We start from the raw sequence: 18,752 nt of genomic DNA, 5'->3' as shown, positions 1-18,752 counted from the left end.
GCCTATATTCTCTATTTTGTTAAGGGTGGGTTGTGGGCAATTTTCAAGGTTTTAGAATATATTAAAATGCTTTTAGTTTTATTTTCAACTTATTTAAAAATATTTTACAAATAAAAATTTAATGCATTAGGTACTTTTGAATTATATCAAGGAGAGACATGAGATACCAAAAGAAATTTGGTCTATCTTCTGAGATGATTTGCTGGAGAAAGATGATGTGTTCCAACCCATTACCATCACCCTCAGCAGCCTACTTAGCATTTGTTTTTCTCCATTTTCTAAGGATATTAGAAATCCTTATTTGTTTTGGTAGCAATGGGATCAGTCATTATTGCTCTAATCAGTGTGGTAGTCTTATTCATCTTGGTTAACAATTGGTCTAAGGATGTCCATGTTGCCTAGTTCTAGCTAATGAGATGTAAGAGGTCTTTTGGGTGAGGCTCCCAGGAAAGCTTTCAGTTTTCTCACGAAAAGGAACCAGGGGCTCTTCACTCCTTCTCATGACTAGTAGAGTGTCACCCTTTGAACATGAGTTGACAGGCATGACAGCAAAGTCAATGTGTGAAGGATGGCAAAGCAGACATTTAGAAGGTACTTGGTATTTCACCAGTTCTGGACTGCCTGGCTTTGCATCTTTTGTTACATGAGAGATCTATATGTGTTTATTGAAGTCACTGTTAGTTTTTCTGTTGCTTGCAGTCAGACATAAGACTCAGAGAAGCAAAAATCTTCATCAACTATTTTTCGTACATATGTAGTTTATGGCTTTGATAAATTTTAAGAAAATCTCTCTAACTTATTCTTTTTTATTTTTACAGCTTATAATGTCTCATTAAAAAGGTTTTAATCTGCCTTATCAATTTCAGAAACAATTTAGTGTTTAAAAACATTGGGCCACTCTATCCTTTATTTCAATTAGCTATTTATTTCCAATTTCTTTTCAGTAACTAGAGCAGTGCTTATGTGATGTTTACATTAACTGTGTCTCTATCATAAAAAAAAAGTACTTTTGTCATGGAAGAAACTAAAGCATGAAGCCACAGAGACGGTTTTCACCTCAGACCTAGACCAGTTCAAGGGAATGTCTCATTAAACCATTTCGTCCACTTTCTAAAAAATCTTAATTGCAGAGAGATTTCGTGCCAAAGCATTGACTGACTTTGAAACTACTGAAATGCCTGTGCACTGCATGAGCTGGGTCAGGATAGAGTTAAGTGTAAAACAGTCCTCAGTGTTTTCAGAGTTCCTGGGTTGAAGATGATTATTTTGAGTTCTTTGCATCTAAACGTGGGACATTTGAGACATGGTTACTAGGGAAGGTATTGCCTTCTGCCTCAGCATTGTTTGACTTAAAGTACACAAAGATCGGGGCTTCCCAGGTGGCACCAGTGGTAAAGAACCCACCTGCCAATGTGGGAGATGTAAGAGACGCAGGTTTCTTCCCTTGGTTGAGAAGATCCCCTGGAGGAGGGCATGGCAACCCACTCCAGTATTCTTGCTTGGAGAATCCTATGGACAGAGGAGCCTGGCAGGCTATAGTCCATAGGGTCTCAAAGAGTTGGACATGACTGAAGTGACTTAGCACCCATGCACGAAAGATAAATGACATGAGAGCTTTTTTCGTGGCCTTCAAGGTATGTCAAACGGAGTAGTGAAATTTGGTTGAAAGCATTTGTTTCATATATTGAGTCTAATATTAATGTAAATGCTTTATTTTTATAGTGTAACTTGGATTTGTGTTCAGACAATAAAATACAATTAAATTTCTAGTCAAGTCTAAGAGTGCTATGGAGAGAAAAATTGACCTGACAATTTAACAACAACAAAAGTCTAGACACTACTATAAAAATTGTTTAAATGGCAGTAGGAAAATCAACATTAAAAATTATGAGAGCAATCAAATAAAAATATATTAAATACATGAATAAACATCACTGCATGTGACATAGAAAGTAAATGCAGTATGTAGAAATATGTCCAATTATGCAGAGATGGAGCATTTTAATATTTGGATCTTCTTGTTTAATCTCTTGAGTCATGGCATAATTAGCTACCACAAAATCTGACCACTTCAAACAAATCAGGTGGTCAAATCTTTTGGCTTCTCTCTAGATTACCATCACATTGAATGAATTATTAATATTTAGTCTTGGTGCTTTGAGTTCAAGCCTATTAAGAGCAATCTAAGTTTCAGATTTTCTCTAAAAATTTTATAAAATGGAGAGGTTTGTTGTTGTATTTAATTTTAAATGGAAGCATAATTGCCTAGTAATGCCATTTTGGGGATGTTTTTAAAGAGAATCTTCAATCTTTGTGATGCTTTCCATTTTAAGATGTGTGCATCCTTATAAATCACTAATTCATAGAAATCATCTATAATAAAAAAGGAAGTCTGGCTTCCTAAATAATGGTTAGAAAACTGGTAATTCTCTTTTATGCTTTTCCAAGTCATGAAATCTGGTTGTTTCACATTGCTTGCTTTAGAATTTGGGAAGTATTATGGACCCCCTACAAGTCCATATTTGTTCACACTCTACGCACTAAAATAGACATTTGTTCTTGCTATCTATTTCCTGCTTTAAACCATACTCATTGATACACTGTTGTGGATAGTTAAGTGTCTAAAGCATCCAGTATTGTCATCTTTGTTATGTATCTAAAGCATCTGATATTGTCATCACAGTTTGTGATCCATCCTCTTTATCACAAAACCTTTCTCACTAGATGTAGCTCACACTGATACGCCATTTTCAGTCTTCTATATCCATGTGAAAAGTGAAAGTGAAAGTCTCTCAGTCATGTATAACTCTTTGCGACCCCATGGACTATAGAGGCCTTGGAATTCTCCAGGCCAGAATACTGAGTGGGTAGCCTTTCCCTTCTCCAGGGGATCTTCCCAACCCAGGGATTGAACCCAGGTCTCCCGCATTACAGGTGGATTCTTTACCATCTGAGCCACCAGGGAAACCCATGTACACACCACAAATCTGTCATAGTTTCCTTTTCTAGTGAGCCAATTGCTCTTTAGAATACATCCCAACATCGCATTCCAGTCATAATGAATGGAAAATGTCCCTGGAGATTAAGCTTATTTGCAGTCCTTGATAGTCTGCTTATGTATCAGTGTCTTAGGTAGTTTTAAAATTATTTTCATCATTTGGTTTAGTTTTGTTTCATTCATAAATTGCTTTGTGTAACTGTTGTCTAATCAACAATAATCTATTCATTGTGAGACTCATGTTGTAAATTTCATTTGTCTACTTCAGTTTACCCCAGGACTGGATATACAACAATCTCTCAATAATACTTGGATAGTCCATTAACTGAGTTAAACTCTAGAATATTTCATATATGTGAGTGCATTTGTCTACTACAGCTGCTATAACAATATACCATTGACTGGGTGGATTAAATGACAGAAATTTATTTTCTCACAGTTCTGAAAGTTAGAAGTCCCAAATCAGAGGGCCAGCAGATTTGGTTTCTGGAGAGGACTCTTTTCCTGTTTTGCAGATGGCTGCCTTCTTGGTGTGTCCTCACATAGCCTTTCCTCAATGCCTGCATGGAGACAGCGGTTCTGGTTTCTCTTTCCCTCCTTAGAAGGGCACCAGTCCTGTTGGTTTAGGACTCCACACTTATGTTCTCATTTAACCTGAATTCCCTAACAGCCCTATATCGAAAGAGAAAGAGAAAGTCACTTTGGGGGTTAGAGTTTCAACATATAAATTTCAGGGGGTGCCTGATTTTGTTCGCAGCGAAGAGAGATTAAATTATTAGCAAACCTTTTAGGAAAAGAACTATTGAATTTTGCTTTGCCCATAACCATTTTTTAATTATATTTCTTCAACCTGGCTTGATCTAAACCTCGATTTAATCATGGAAAATTTCCCTCCTAATATTCTGCTCTGCATGGTTTGGCAGGTGTTAATTAAGTTTTTCTTTAAAATTCTTAGCTGGAACTGATCAAGGCTCTTTGGGGAGTTTTACCTAAAAGATCACCTCTGGAGGCCTGGCAGAGAGTGAATCCAAGGCTAAGCTTTATTAATCACTCCTGCTATTCCTGTTTTCTGCACACCTTAACCTCAGCTTTGAGAAGACCAACACATTACACCTGCCTAATAAGCAACTGTCTAAGGACTTTTGTTGATTGTCTCATAGAATTTGAAGCATAAGTGAATGGTCTTGAGTCTGACTATTAACGAGAACAAGTGAAGCCAGGCCTATCGCGTACAAAGGTAGGACCTCCGGACCTGTGGTTCTGTCAAGTAACCATCTTAAGCTGAGCAGCTTATTTTGAAGGGTTAGTCAAATTTACCTGTACAGATTTACAGAAAGGATGATGCTTAGATATCACATTTCAACTTACCATTTGCCTTAAAAATATCAATCACCCATAATAATCAGTTGTTTTTAACTTGAAAGACAGTCACACACATATATACACATTTGCATGCATGTGCATGCACACACACACACACACATACGGAGGAGTCAGATGTTTGATTCATTATCATAATCATCCTGTCACACTCAGTGTTTTCCTTTCTGGTCCTCCAAATTCTAGCCTCCTTAACAATAATATTCTCATGTCTAATGTAGAAAAGCCTTATCTCTAAATCTAGTTCCTATTTTCATCATTGTGATGTGTCTTTGTAGTCATTACTATAATTTTAAACCAAAACTCTTGGAGCTCTTTCCTGAATTTGTGGAATTGTTTTGTATTGGAGTTTTCCTTGGAGTTATTTTAGCTTTAACTCATGGCATAGCACTCGTGAGTATATAAATCTCCTATTATTTAATGCAATGTTGTTATACAGGAAGTGAACTTTCATCTACATACCTATCTGAATTGGTATAGAACTTTCTTCCTGCCCATAGATAGTCTTTGATTTTCTAATTTTCATTAGCCAGATTTCATTTTTTTTGCCATTAGCATGAAGTGTTGTCTACTTTACACTTTGCATTTAAGATTTTTGCATTCTATAATCAAATGAGATAAAAAATCTATAAATAATAATATTCTTTCATAATTTTGTATTATTTATTATTTTCCTATTAACTTTTCTTGTTTTCTCTCTTAAAATTTTATTTTGTGGTGTGTGCACAGATTCTGAAAGCGACTGTATAACTGCATAGGGTTAGATATTAACTGTGGTCTTCCTCCTTATGATACACGTATGTATCCCTGTTCCTATAGATTGGGGAGGATGGAATGCTCTCTAAGATAACTGTGGAGAAGGGAAGATTTAAATCCTCTGGGTCTTCCTTACATCTGCTTCCCTGCTTCTGCTCTGCTTAGCAGATATAGCTTCTTGTTGCCCTGCTTATATTGCTGTGTTATACATCAAGTCAACCTTGGCAAGAAATTAAGTTTTAAAATGAATTTTCATTAACAAACTATCCTCTCTCTTTCTCCATGCAAGAAATTTCTGTTTGAATGTAGTAGGTTATATTGAAGGTTGGGTGGGGGGTTGGTGAGTAGAGAGGAATATTATAGAAGGACAAACAACTTCAAATTAGGTGTTAAAGTGCTTGCCTTTACCTGCTCTCTGGTGGTCTCATGACCAGGGCGTTTTGATTATCAACTGCACTTTACATAGTCTGAGAGCTGCATCTTCCCATCTCTCTTCTCTTTCTCCATCTCACCTTTCCTTCTCTTTCTCAATCTTCACATTTCTTTTCCCATCCTTTCCTTCTTTGATCGCACCCATGTCCTCTCTTCTGTGATGCAGTTCAGCTGTTTCTCACCACTACTCCTAAACTCAGCTATTTTCAACCATTGCCTGCTGCAATTTATCAAAGTGTTCAGTTGGAACAAGATCCACCCTCTCAAAGAGGCAGTTGGTTGAACAAAAATACTTTTTTGCATTTTATTTTGTTTTGCTTTTGCCATTGGAGTAATATCAAAATGCCAGAGCTGGTAATGATTATACCATGTTTGTACAACTTTATGCACCAATAACTTCTGGAGTAGTAAGTAACAGATGGGCATGAGAGCGATCTGATTTCGGTGAATTACTAGCTAAAATAGAGATTAATGTGTTAGGTTCAAATTGATGTTCATGTGCTAGAAATAAAAAATGCAAGGTAATTAAACTCCGAAGAGGATAGATTAAAATAAAACAACATATGCAAAATAATTAGAATTTTAAGTAGACTGCTATCCAATAAATTTTGCTTGTCCCGTATTTCAAACGTTCTGACTTTATAAAAAAATTAAGTCATTTTAACTTGAACTTTCAAACTTACAGAACTATTTAAAATAATGTGCTAGTCAAGAGTTTTAGATTTTTTGAGGTTTCTTACTTCTCTGGCTTTAATTGGAATTCCAGAAAGCAGTCCTCTTACTCCTTCACATTCATTCGCTTTATTTTAATTTACGTGATTTGCCTCAATGAACAAATAACATTATGGCCAAGTCCGCTCTAAGGAAATAGGCTTTTATTGTTTATTAAACGAATCCTTTTCTACTTTTCTGCCAATAACACAGGTTAGTTCATCCTGCCTTAGTGAGTTGTTTGTATGTTTATTTTTTAAAATTAATGCTAATAAGTGAATGACAGTGGGCGGCTCCAATGAAACCAATAATTCACTCCTGCAGGCTCCCTTCCCATCCTACCCCAACCTTCAAAGAAGCCACAAAGTTACCTTTTAACTTTGATACAGCGTAGCCAACTGACACTTTCATGAGGTATAAGAGATCTGGAAAAGTTAGCTAAACCTCTAGGCATAAATGATCACAGTGCTAGTAAACAATGTGTTTACTAGCATGAGATGGTTGGATGGCATCACCAGTGCAATGGACATGAAATTGGGCCAAGTCCAGGTGTTGAAAGACAGGGAGGCCTGGTGTGCTGCAATAAATGAGGTCGCCAAGAGTCGGACACAACTGGGCGACTGAACTACACTTTGTACTCTTAGGCCAGTCCTATGGAACAAAAAGTGAATTGGAAACCGAAAAATTCTCTAGTCTATTTGGAAAAAACAGGCAAACCAAGATTTATTTATTTTTAAATGAAACTTTTTAGTTGGAAGTAATTGTTTATTTGCATATAGTTGTAAGAAATAATATAGAAAGATTCTGAGTAACTTTTGCCATTTCTCTCATTGGTAACATATTCACCACCAGGATCTCCCTTGTCCTCTTTACAGCCTCACCTGATTTCTACCTCCTCCTCCCTCCAACCCCTGGCAACCACTAAACTGTTCTCCATCTCTATAAATTTTTTTTCAAGAATGTTATAAAAATGGTATTATACAGTATGTGGGATTGGCATTTTTTTTTCAGTCAGCATAATTTTTTTGAGATTCACCCAGATTATTGCATCATCAACAGGTCATTCCTTTTTTTTTTTGACTGAATCATGGTATGGACATACCAGGATTTGTTATTCACTCATTGAAACACATTTCTATTGCTTTTTTTGTGTGTTTTGTTTTTTGTTTTGTGGATTCCACATGTAAGTGAGATCATATAGTATCTGTCTTTCTCTTTCCATAATCCTTTCGGGTCAATCCAGGTTGGATTGATACTTTGACCACCATATAATTTCCCTCGCTATCTCTAGTGATTTTCTTTGTTTCCAGGTTCTAGTTTATATGATAATAATGTAACCACTTCTACTTTCTTTTAATTAATGCTTGCATGGTGTATCTTTTTCTATACTTTTACTTTCCACTTGCCTGTTTAATCTGAAGTAAGTTTTTCCTAGACAGCAAATAGCTGGTTCAGTAAAAAAAAAATCTACTCTGAAAATCTCGTATTTTAATGTGTATTTACCCAGTTTATGTTAATGAAATTATTGGTATATTAGGACTTAGGTTTGCTATATTTTCATTTGTTTATGGTCATTTTCTCTGTTTTGTTTTGTTTTCTGCTTCCTTTCTCTGCCTTCTCATGGAAATATGGTTCATACTTAAACATTTTTTTTGAGTTCCATTTTGATTTACCTACATTATACAAACATAACTTGTCATAGATGACTGGTTTCATCATTTGCCATATTAAATAAATTGGAGGAATCTTATTTCTTTGCCCTTCTCCATATAACTGCCTTAAATATTTCCACTACATACATGTAGGACATCAGAGAGCACTGTAATATTTGTTAGAAACTCAAGAGAAGAAAGAAAATCTACAGTATTTACCCATTTGCTTATCATGTTCTTCCTTTCTGATGTTAAACAACTTCCTTTCTATTTATAGAGATGTTCTGTTAAGCAACGCCCCCCCCGCCTTTTTTTTTTTTTGAGAAAAATACTGACATTAGAATGATTATTTTCCTAAATTGTTATTTTTCTCTGTGGCTACTTTCAAGACTTTTTCTTTGTGTTTAGTTTTCAAAAATTTAATTATGATATGTTGTGGCATGGGTTTCTTTTTGTTTATCCTCTTTGGAGTTTTCACAAGTTCTCAAACCAGTATCTTTATTGGCAAATTTAGAAAATATTTAGACATATTTAGATATCATTTTTCTCAAATATTTTTCCGCTACATCCCCTTTCTCATTTCTTCTTCAGACACCATTTACAGGAATGCTACATCTTTTGTTATAGTCCCACAAGTCCCTAAGGCTCTATTTTTTTTTCCATCTATGTTCTCTCTGTTGAATAATTTCTGTTCTATCTTATAGCTTGCTATTTCTTTTCTTTCTGACCTCCATTCTGCTCTTGAGCCCATCCCCTGCCATTTAGTTCTTGTTTACATCTTCTATTGCCTTGCTAAGACCTTGTGATTTTTTGTTTCAAGTGTGTTCAATGGAATGTTGAAGCTTAAAGTCTTTGTCAGATAGTTCTAACATGTCTGTCATCTTGAGTTTAACATCTTTTGAGCATTTTTTCTCATTCAGTTTGAGATTGTTGTGATTCTTCATATAGTGAGTGACTTTCTATTGAAGCTGGGGCATTTTAAGTATTTTATAATGAGACTCTGCATCTGATCCACCTTCTGGCTCTCTGACACTGCTTCAGCAGGAGGGTGGAGGTACCATCTCATCACCCGGGTTCCCCATCCAGTTTGCATTGACAGCTGAAGGGATCAGACTCCTTGTTACTGCTGAATGGGGTGGGAGCTCCCACTCTCCACTACACCTTCACTGATATGATACCTCTCTGACTGAGAGAGGTAGATGTGTCTTGTTACTACTCCTAACAGATGTATTTGTAAAAACGAGTAATTTAAAACCCAAATTCTAGGAATGGAGAATTCTTAGGAAGTTCATGTTACATACATAATTTTTCTTGAACAGTATAATTTATGTATATTTGAGTTCCTCAGTCATTATGTTTATTAAAGTTATAACATGTAAATTGTTGTAAGTCTTGTACTGATCAGCAGGAGCCATAGATATTATTCTTTCATTGCTAAAAAGTAATGTCTTCTTTTTATAGCAAATCCAATGGATTCAAAATAATTTAGAGTGAAATAGTCCTTCCTTCCCAGTTACATTCTCCAGATATAACCACTGTTGCTAGTTAGACAGGCATCCATCCTGTTTTTAGTCTGTGGTTTCAGTTCTACTCCCCCACCTCACTTACTCACTCCTAGTTTTCCTCTACAGCTTCTCTTTCTGTTCCTCGTTTCTAATCTTATCCTTCTCTATCCAGCTATGAAATGTTGAGATGCTTTCAAACTTGGTTCTAGAAGCCTTTTCTCCTCAATCAACATTGTTTTTCTTTGTAAGTCATCTATATCCTTGTCTCAGTTACCATTTATACTTAGATGACTCATGAACTTATTTTTCTAGTTCAGATCTCTGGTCTGACTGTCAAATCAATAACTTTAGCTCTCTTCTTAACAGCTCCTTTTGTGTCTAAATAGCGTTCCAAGTCCCAAATGCCAAAACCAGACTGACCATCTTTTCTTCCAACTCTGCCTGTTTTCACATCTCAGTAAATGGTATTACTATATATTGAGTTGTATTTGCCAGAAGCCTAGGAATCATTACTGATTCTCTTTATTTTCACCTCCCATATCCAATTAATCATTAAGTCCTGTGGCTTTTCCCTCCTGAATTGTCCCATTCCTTTCTATTTCTATCTTCAGGCTTTTATCACCTCTTACCTGGGCTAACATAGAAGTTTCCTAAGTGGACTTTCTGCCTCTAATCTCATTGTGTTTGAATTAATTTTTTACTCTGTAACCAGAGAGATATTTTCACAATAAAAATTTGGTCATGTCAACTGCCTGCTTAAAATAATTCATTTTTAAAAATTGCTTTTATGGGAAATACCTAAATCCTTAACAAGATTTAGTACAACGCCTATCATATAGTCAACATTCAATAAGTATTTTTAGGAGAATGAATAGATGAACTGACATAGTTTGTAGTATTTGCTATTAAAATAGGATTGTTACACACATGTATGTATCCATGCATCTTTCTTTACTTTTGCTATGTTTCTGTTGGGTATGTTTCTAGAAGTGAGATTGCTAGTATAGTTTGGTTTTCTCTATTAAACATCGAGGTTAATAAGGCAATTGGTGTAGTACCCTGTAGCATCAAGAGGAAAAGAAGAATCTAAGCTAGGAAGATCAATGATGGTTTGTTAAAGGTGCCATCCTGTACCCTCTGTCTGATGAGGGGAATTATGTTCTAAATAATTGCCTAATGACTTAAGCATTTTAAAAAATAGATTACATGCTAAATAACCTTAGATAAAATATTTTAGAAGACAGAGCAAGGAATGAATGACTCAAATTTTCATATTCATAATAATTGTGACTTATTCCTATTTTATTTTGATTATATGTTTTTCTTGGGCTTCTCTGGTGGCTCAGATGGTAAAGAATCCACCTGCAATGCAGGAGACCTGGGTTCAATCTGTGGGTCGGGAGATCCCCTGGAGAAGGGAATGGCAAACCACTCCAGTATTCTTGCCTGGAGAAGTCCATGGACAGAGGAGGCTGGTGGGCTACAGTCCATTGGGTTGCACAGAAGTGGACATGAGTGAGTGACTAACACTTTATATGTTTTTCTTATTAATGACACTATATGAAAATTAGGTAGTTTAAGGAAAGGGTTGATTTGAAATGGGGTGCTCACATAAGAAAAGATTATAAAAATAGTGTAGAAATAACAATTTTCATAGAAATTGAGGGTCTGTTTACTAGTGTAGTTGATACGGGGCAGAATTGTGATGTAAGCAAATAATGTTATCAGAGGCATGTTGTCCTGTCTCTGCCTCTTTTGCGCCACTCCCTGGAGAGCAGAGGGTCTGTCTTGGTGGTTTTGTAACGTAAGCAGGAGAAAACAGCATGAAGGTATCAAGCGCCTAAAAGGTGGGGGACTAAGGGTACCAGGTTACTGATCGCTCTGTACTTTGTTCTGTGATCCTGGGCAAGTTGGTTAATCTCTGTGATGCTTAGTTTTCCCATCTGGACATAATACTAACCACTGATTTACACGTAAACTGGATTCGATATGGTCCCTTTATTTTATTATTTATTAATGTATTTATTTTTTTTTAAATTTATCTGTTCTTTGAGCTGATACTGAAACACTTTATTAGTGATTTTAGTCATAAATATGCATTCCAGGGAGGTAAAAATATGCAGCAGAGGGACATTAATGTCTTTTAGAGCCCTTATCATCAGCTTGAAAAGTGAAAAGTGAAAAGTAAAAAGTGTTAGTCGCTCAGTCTTGTCCAACTCTTTGTGACCCCATGGACTGTAGCCCACCAGGCTCCTCTGTCCATGGAATTCTCCAGGCAAGAATACTGGATTGGTTTTCCATTTCCTTCTCCAGGGGATTTTCCTGATCCAGGGATTGAACCCAAGTCTCCTGTATTGCAGGCAGATTCTTTACCGTCTGAGCCATCTGGGAAGCCCCTTTCAGCAGCTTATCAGGCTGCAGAGTGACTCACAATGGGCTCTTAAGGCCCTGAGTGGTCCCATGAATTCTGAGTTAATATGCTTTTATAAATATCCATGTAGTCATTGGGAGCATAGTACTCTGAAGTTAACAAGTAATTCTTTAGATATTTTTACTATGTTCCCTCTTGAGTTCAGTCGCTCAGTGGTGTCTGACTCTCTGCGACCCCATGGACTGCAGAACGCCAATCTTCCCTGTCCATCACCAACTTAGTCTATTTTTGTTTATTCTGAGACGTGTAGATTATGCAGCTTTGTATTTATTTTTGTCTTGCTATGAATTTTGCATCAGCAACTCTATGACTGTTGAAGCAAAGCATTGATGTAATTGCTTTGTTTGTCATTTCTTCTTGTTCTAGGCAACGGGCCTCACCACGACCGTTGCTGTACTTACAATGAAAACAACTTGGTGGATGGTGTTTATTGTCTCCCAATAGGACACTGGATTGAGGCCACTGGGCACACCAATGAGATGAAGCACACAACAGACTTCTATTTTAATATTGCAGGTCACCAAGCCATGCATTATTCAAGGTAAAAATAGTGCCATGTTTATAAGCATAGAAGTAGGACAAGGGTAGCATTAGGACAATGGAAGTGGTCACTGTGTTCAAAACTGCAGTCTCTCCCTCTGGAGGGTTATATAGGCCTGTGGTACTTTGAGGAGGTAAATTACAGTGAATTACTGTATGAGCTTTTCTGGTTCTAGACATGAAGGATCCTTTTTTATAGAATTTTTTTTACTAAATACATACTCTGGCATCAACATATTTTGATCAGACACTAGTTAACCAATTTTTGTACTTATGTAGTGGGTTAAAAATAAAAACTAGACTAAAAACATCCTAAATCAGCTTTTGTATCTTATGCTACTGACCAGCAGTGAAATAAAAATTGATGTCTCTTTATAAACTATGATTCAAATAAATATGTGTGAAGATCTAGACATAAGACTAGATTGTATGTGGTCATTTGCTTTGTTATTTATTAACAGATTTATTTTTATTTATCTGTTTATTTAATTATTATACTAACAGTATGTGTCATAATACAAATTCAACACTGAAGAGAATGCTAAATGGAAAGTAAGGTTCCATACACTTTCCTTTCATTCCCACTCGCTAGAAATAATTATTTTAAACTATTTTATTGCTAGTTTTTCTGAAACTTAAATCCAAATCTTAAATAATATGCATATATTTTATTTATTAATATGTCAATTTAAAAATAGCTTTTGAAAGAAACAATACTGATGAACTTACAAAACAGAAAGAGACTCACTGACTTAGAGAACAAACTTACGGTTGCCAGGGGGAAGGCAATGGGGAAATGATAGGGAATTTGATATGGACATGTACACACTGCCATATTTAAAAATGGTAACGAACAGGGACCTTTGTATAGCACACGGAATTCTGCTTAATGTTATGTGGCAGGCTGAATGGGAGGGGAGTTTGAGGGAGAATGGATACATGTATATGTATGCCTTAGTCCCTTTGCTGTTCACCTGAAACTATCACAACATTGTCTGTTGATCGACTATACTCCAATGCAAAATAAAAAGTTAAAAAAATTAAAATATTTCAGAAAAATAGAAAAAAAATAGCTTTTGACTCCCCTCTATGACATGAAACAGATTTAGCTCACTTATTTTTTCTCCCCTCCTCCAACCCCTACCAGACTCATTAAAAAAATTCTTTTGTTATTTAACATCATAAAATTCTATTTCTTGACCCATAAATTTTTGACAGTGCCCCTTGATTTTCTAATGTGTGAGATAAGAGATTTATTATCCCTATATTTTCCTCTACATCTACTTCCACCCATTAACTTCTGTTTTTCATTATTTTTACATTTTTAAGGGTTATAGAAGTTGGATTTAATTTAGCAAATATAAATGAATCTTTCATAGTTTGATGATTTAAAATTTAAAACCAATATTCAACATTTAAAATTCTCTGTATATATTATTTACTGTAGGACACACAGTATTTGTACCATAGACAAAGATGCATTCTCATGTTCTTAAAAATTGTTTTGCTTTGAATGAGAGATATGACTAATATAAACAGGGTTGTAAGGGGTAGGAGAGAGGGAGAAAACAACTTCATCATAGTGTTAGGAAATGAATATTCTTCTTGGACACACTTTTTCTTATAAATTCATGTTAGATGTTGGCTTTACTGATGGATTGGATGCACAGCAGGAGGAAAAGAGGAGTTCTATATAACTTGTGTTATTATGGTCTGAGAAACTGTATAAATAAGATAGGGAAGATTTAGGAGAAGAACAATTTGGAGTAGGGACTGAGATGAGAGTTTTATTTTAGACATATTGCCTTTGAAATGTAGGCTAGATTGCAGAAAAGAAATCCATGTATTGTGTGGAGTTGGATCCTTCTCTCTTTCATTGTTTGTTTAAAAAGTAACTGCTAACCCTTAATTTTTCATAGTTATTATTTGAAAGACTAGGTTATTTACTAGTTTTGGAGTTTCAGGGATAGATTGGGAATGGTGATATAAACTTGGGGTTATCAATATACAGGTGACATTCAAAGTGATCAGTCTAGTTGAGACCATGTAGCAAATAAATAAAATAAAGAGAATGAACTGGCAACCCACTCCAGTACTCTTGTCTGGAGAATCCCATGGACTTAGGAGCCTGGTGGCCCATAGAGTCACAAAGAGTCGGACACGGTTGAGCGAATAGATGACTCGATGAAAATAAAGAAGTTACAAAGAAGAGTCGGGGTCACACAATTTAGGAACGCAGGAGAAAAAGAAGATCAAAAGAAAAGAATGAGAAGGAACATCCATCGAGATGTTCTGACACTTAATGAAGATGTGTTGATGGATTATTTTTCATTTTTGCTGAGCCACATTTTCTGAACCCTTTCGTGTGTTGAGTCACATCTTGAGCTCTAGGGATTTTCTTCTGCTATTGGATTATTTCTCCTCCTTCCTTGTCTTTGTTCTGTCATTGAAGACACTCTTTAGATGGATGTTAGACCTCTTGGGTTTATACTCTATTTTTGACTCTTTAAAAATATTTTTCAGCTTCCGGTTTTATTGCTTTACATTTTGGGAGACTTCATTGTTTTTCCAGCTTACCTCATTTCTTTTCTCTTAATTTTGGTTCTTAATTTTCATGGGCTCTTCCTTATTCTTTTATTCTCTTTTTGCATATTTGTTTGTTCTAGTTTATGAATGAGTACTTGCTGAAAGTACTATGGAGAATTATTTTAAAGTTATCTTCTATTCCTGGAGTGATCTTGTTTCCTCCTAAATCAATTGTTCTCTATTCATTTTTGATTCTTATCTCTTTCATTGTTTAAAAAGTAACTGCTAACCCTTAATTTTTCATAGTCATCATTTGAAAGAGTAGGTTGTTTATTAGTTTTGGTGGGCATGAGTTTCATCTGCCATTACTAGCTTCTATACCTATGGCGTGTTCACCCAGGCTGTGTGCATTTGGGTGGATCACATCTCAGTGAGTGGAAGAGAAGCAGACAATCAGCCTGGGCCCTCCAACCACCCCTCCCAGAATGAAGAGATGGGAGGATCTGTGTGGGGCACACCTCTCACTCTGAGAACTTTCCCTCCACAAGTAAACGTTTCAATTTTTTGAAAACTGTTTCAGTTTTTAAAGAAGGTATTTCTTCAGTTTCACATATGGGATCATGGCTGTATATGGATTGAATGTGAAACATAGTTCATGTACTCATTGTTTATACAAGAAAGGTTACATTAAAAATTTTCTTCAAAGCAGTTTAGTTTCACCAAGTCTCTGTCCTACTGAATTTTCAGGTAATTCAGCCTGTTATCCTCCTTAGGTATAAAAAGAAAAATATATATAATATATAAAATTATATAATAATATATATACATAAAATAGATAACAGACATATAATATGTATAGTATACAGAATATATATATTTACACATGGGGTATACTACATATATATATGTAGTATATAATACACAGATACAATACCTATATGCATATATAAATAAGAAAAAAATCTCATACTCAGAATTTTGGGCATAACAGTATTTCTATTTATTTATTTCTATAATAGAGATAACTGGGAACTTGTAAATAAGTAGCAATTGTTCATAGTGGATCTGTTGGCATCTCTCTGATTTTTAAGAAGTTCCATTAACTTCCAGTGTTTCTCACAGTTCAGTCTCAAGATTACCTACTTGAAAAATCAATTGGGTGGTATAATTTTTAAAAATAAAAATCAATTGGATGTTTTGTTTTTTCAAAAATATAGATTGATGAGCCTCATAAATTCCTGGAATCTCTTTTCCAGCCTCTTCATATGATTCTTTGAGGCATAAGAATTTGAGAACTTCTGTGATTAGCTGAATAAAGACTAATTTAGATTTTAAAAGTGAAGACTTTTATGTGCTATCAGTTATTTCAGTCTAACTCCCCTTATAAATTTTAGCTACAATTCATCCTCACGTGAAACTGGACAAGATGAAAATGTAAATTCAGTTTATGAGTTGAAAAGACAATAATATATTTCACTGTTAAATTGAAAACATCTAATAGCTATCTACTTACTGTACTCATTTGACTGTACAGTGCTGAAACAATTTGTGGATTTGTTTTTGTTGCTGAAAGAAATGCAATCCATGATATGTTATATGTTTGAGCATATGTAATAATAGAGATAATCAAACTCACCTAATAATTTATAATCACAAATTATCAGCCTTTAATTTGGATACAGGAATGGAATTTTGCCTAGTTTTATTTTTATGGTTGGGGTAAAAAAATTATGAGGTCAGTACCCTTCATAATGATAAGACTGTCAAGATCTGAAGATTTAAAAAATATCTAATAATTAAATGTTACGTTCAGTTCAGTTCAGTTCAGTTGCTCAGTAATGTATGACTCTTTGCGACCCCATGGACTGCAGCACGCCAGGCTTCCCTGTCCATCACCAACTCCCAGAGCTTGTTCAAACGCATGTCCATTGATCAGTGATGCCATCCAACCATCTCATCCTCTGTCATCCCCTCTCCTCCTGCCTTCAATCTTTCCCAGCATCAGGGTCTTTTCCAATAAGTCACTTCTTCACATCAGGTGACCAAAGTACTGGAGCTTCAGCTTCAGCATCAGTCCTTCCAACGAATATTCAAGACTGATTTCCTTGAGAATTGAATGGTTTGATCTCTTTGCAGTCCAAGGGACCCTCAAGAGTCTTCTCCAACACCACAGTTCAAAAGCATCAATTCTTCGGTGCTCAACTTTCTTTATAGTCCAACTCACATCCATGCATGACTACTGGAAAAACCATAGCTTTGACTAGATGGACCTCTGCTGGCAAAGTAATGTCTCTGCTTTTTAATATGCTATCTAAGTTTGTCATAGCTATTCTTCCAAGGAGCAAGCGTCTTTTAATTTCATGGCTGCAGTCACCATCTGCAGTGATTTTGGAGCCCAAGAAAATAAAGTCTGTCACTGTTCCCATTGTTTCCCCATCTATTTGCCATGAAGTGATGGGACTGGATGCCAGGATCTTCGTTTTCTGAATGTTTTAAGCCAGCTTTTTCATTCTCCTCTTTCACTTTCATCAAGAGTAATGTTGTGTAGTGTGACAATTTCATTCACTGAGTCAGTGCTGGACCATCAAAGATGCAGCAACAATGATCCCTGCTGTCAGGAATTCATCTTCTTGTGGATGACAAACATATTAACAGCTCTAATATCGTAAGATAATTGCTGAAGTAAAGTTGTATTTGCAGGGGAATGAGGGACCGGAGGAGAAATCTTTAGTGCAAAGAAATCTTTATGAGTAGAACTTGAACAGAAACGGGGGCAATTTTTTCTTTTCCAGGAGGACATTTGGGGGAGGGAAGTCAAGGTAAAAGACAATAGCAAGTGCCAAGGTATGGAACTGTGAGAGCAGTATTAAGTTGACCTAATCAGGATAATTTTGAGAGTAAAAATAGGTACTTTTGATAATTAGCCTGCATACAGGTATAAAGTAGGACTGTTCTGAGAACACCAGAACATAGGGCCACCTAGAGAGCAGGTCATGTAGAAGAGAACATTCTGGTATGTCCGCATTATCAGATCTAGAGAGATAACCTCCAATAGAGGGACTGTCGGAGAAGGCAATGGCAACCCACTCCAGTACTTTTGCTTGGAGAATCCCATGGACAAGGGAGCCTGGTGGGCTGCAGTCCATGGGGTCGAAGAGTCGGACACGACTGAGCGACTTCACTGTCACTTTTCACTTTCATGCATTGGAGAAGGAAATGGCAACCCACTCCAGTGTTCTTGCCTGGAGAATCCCAGGGACGGCGGAGCCTAGTAGGCTCCCGTCTATGAGATCGCACAGAGTCAGACACGACTGACGCGACTTAGCAGCAGCAGCAGCAGCAGAACTGTGGATGTCCTTTACAGAAATTCACACTCTATGGTGTGACCATGGTTAGGCGATTTGTGTATACCTTGTCGTTTCAAATGTTAACCAAGGTGTACATGCACATGTTTCACGAATCTAGTAGATCAACAAGCTTTATTATGAAGAGAAGTCTGCCACTCCCCAAACTCCACATCACCACTCATTTGGTGTGTCTCTGGGCAACTGCCTTCATATCTTTAAGCTTATTAGTTGCTAATTACCTTCAGATGAATGATAAGTAGTGCTTTCCAGGTGGTGCAGTGGTAAAGAATTCCCCTGCCAATGCAGGAGACACAAGAGATGTGGATTTGAATCCTGGGTTGGGAAGATCTGGAGGAGGACATGGCACCCCAATGTAGTATTCTTGCCTGGAAAATTCCATGGACAGAAGAGCCTGGTGGGTTACAGTCCATGGGATCACAAAGAGTCGGACATGACTGAGTGAGCACACACACA

At 36.3% G+C, this 18,752-nt stretch overlaps 1 protein-coding gene across 3 annotated transcripts in view; it reads left to right on the top strand.

The window, feature by feature from the left end:
- EPM2A (EPM2A glucan phosphatase, laforin) overlaps window positions 1-18,752 on the top strand; it is a 102,232-nt gene that overhangs the window by 32,116 nt on the left and 51,364 nt on the right. For all 3 annotated transcript variants that reach the window (XM_081529865.1, XM_081529863.1, XM_081529866.1), the window contains exon 2: window positions 12,232-12,406. In XM_081529865.1, coding sequence (XP_081385991.1) covers window positions 12,232-12,406 — 175 coding nt within the window. The remainder of the gene's footprint in view (window positions 1-12,231; window positions 12,407-18,752) is intronic.

Source organism: Giraffa tippelskirchi, chromosome 9 (genome assembly GCF_054371585.1).
Source record: "Giraffa tippelskirchi isolate mGirTip1 chromosome 9, T2T-mGirTip1v1.2.pri, whole genome shotgun sequence".
In the NCBI taxonomy this organism is placed as follows: Eukaryota; Metazoa; Chordata; class Mammalia; order Artiodactyla; family Giraffidae; genus Giraffa; species Giraffa tippelskirchi.
This window is presented reverse-complemented; position numbering and strand designations above follow the sequence as displayed.